At 71.0% G+C, this 217-nt stretch overlaps 1 protein-coding gene across 1 annotated transcript in view; it reads left to right on the forward strand.

Annotated features, from left to right (window-relative positions):
• The window catches only part of Trim54 (tripartite motif containing 54), a 19,851-nt gene that overhangs the window by 17,718 nt on the left and 1,916 nt on the right, over positions 1-217 (forward strand). Inside the window, exon 8 of the mRNA XM_010604913.3 lies at positions 37-190. Within this exon, the coding sequence (XP_010603215.1) occupies positions 37-190 (154 nt within the window). The remainder of the gene's footprint in view (positions 1-36; positions 191-217) is intronic.

The following is a 217-nucleotide window of genomic DNA, read 5'->3' on the forward strand; positions in this document are numbered from 1 at the left end:
GGGCACCCGCCTACCCGGCCTCTCTCGCCTGTGCAGGCCCACGCTGAGCCGCCCACCCGGTCCAGAACCGGTGCCAGAGGACCCGTGCGGAGACCACCCCGACCCCGGCCCGGAAGACCTCAATAAAGGACTCTTGCGTCCCGGACCCGCGTGTCCTTCCGCCTCGCTTCCGCACCACCCCAGACCATCTGTGGGGCGGGCGGGAAATGAGCCCCTG

This window comes from Fukomys damarensis, unplaced genomic scaffold, assembly GCF_012274545.1.
Source record: "Fukomys damarensis isolate Sample0158 unplaced genomic scaffold, DMR_v1.0_HiC HiC_scaffold_2, whole genome shotgun sequence".
In the NCBI taxonomy this organism is placed as follows: Eukaryota; Metazoa; Chordata; class Mammalia; order Rodentia; family Bathyergidae; genus Fukomys; species Fukomys damarensis.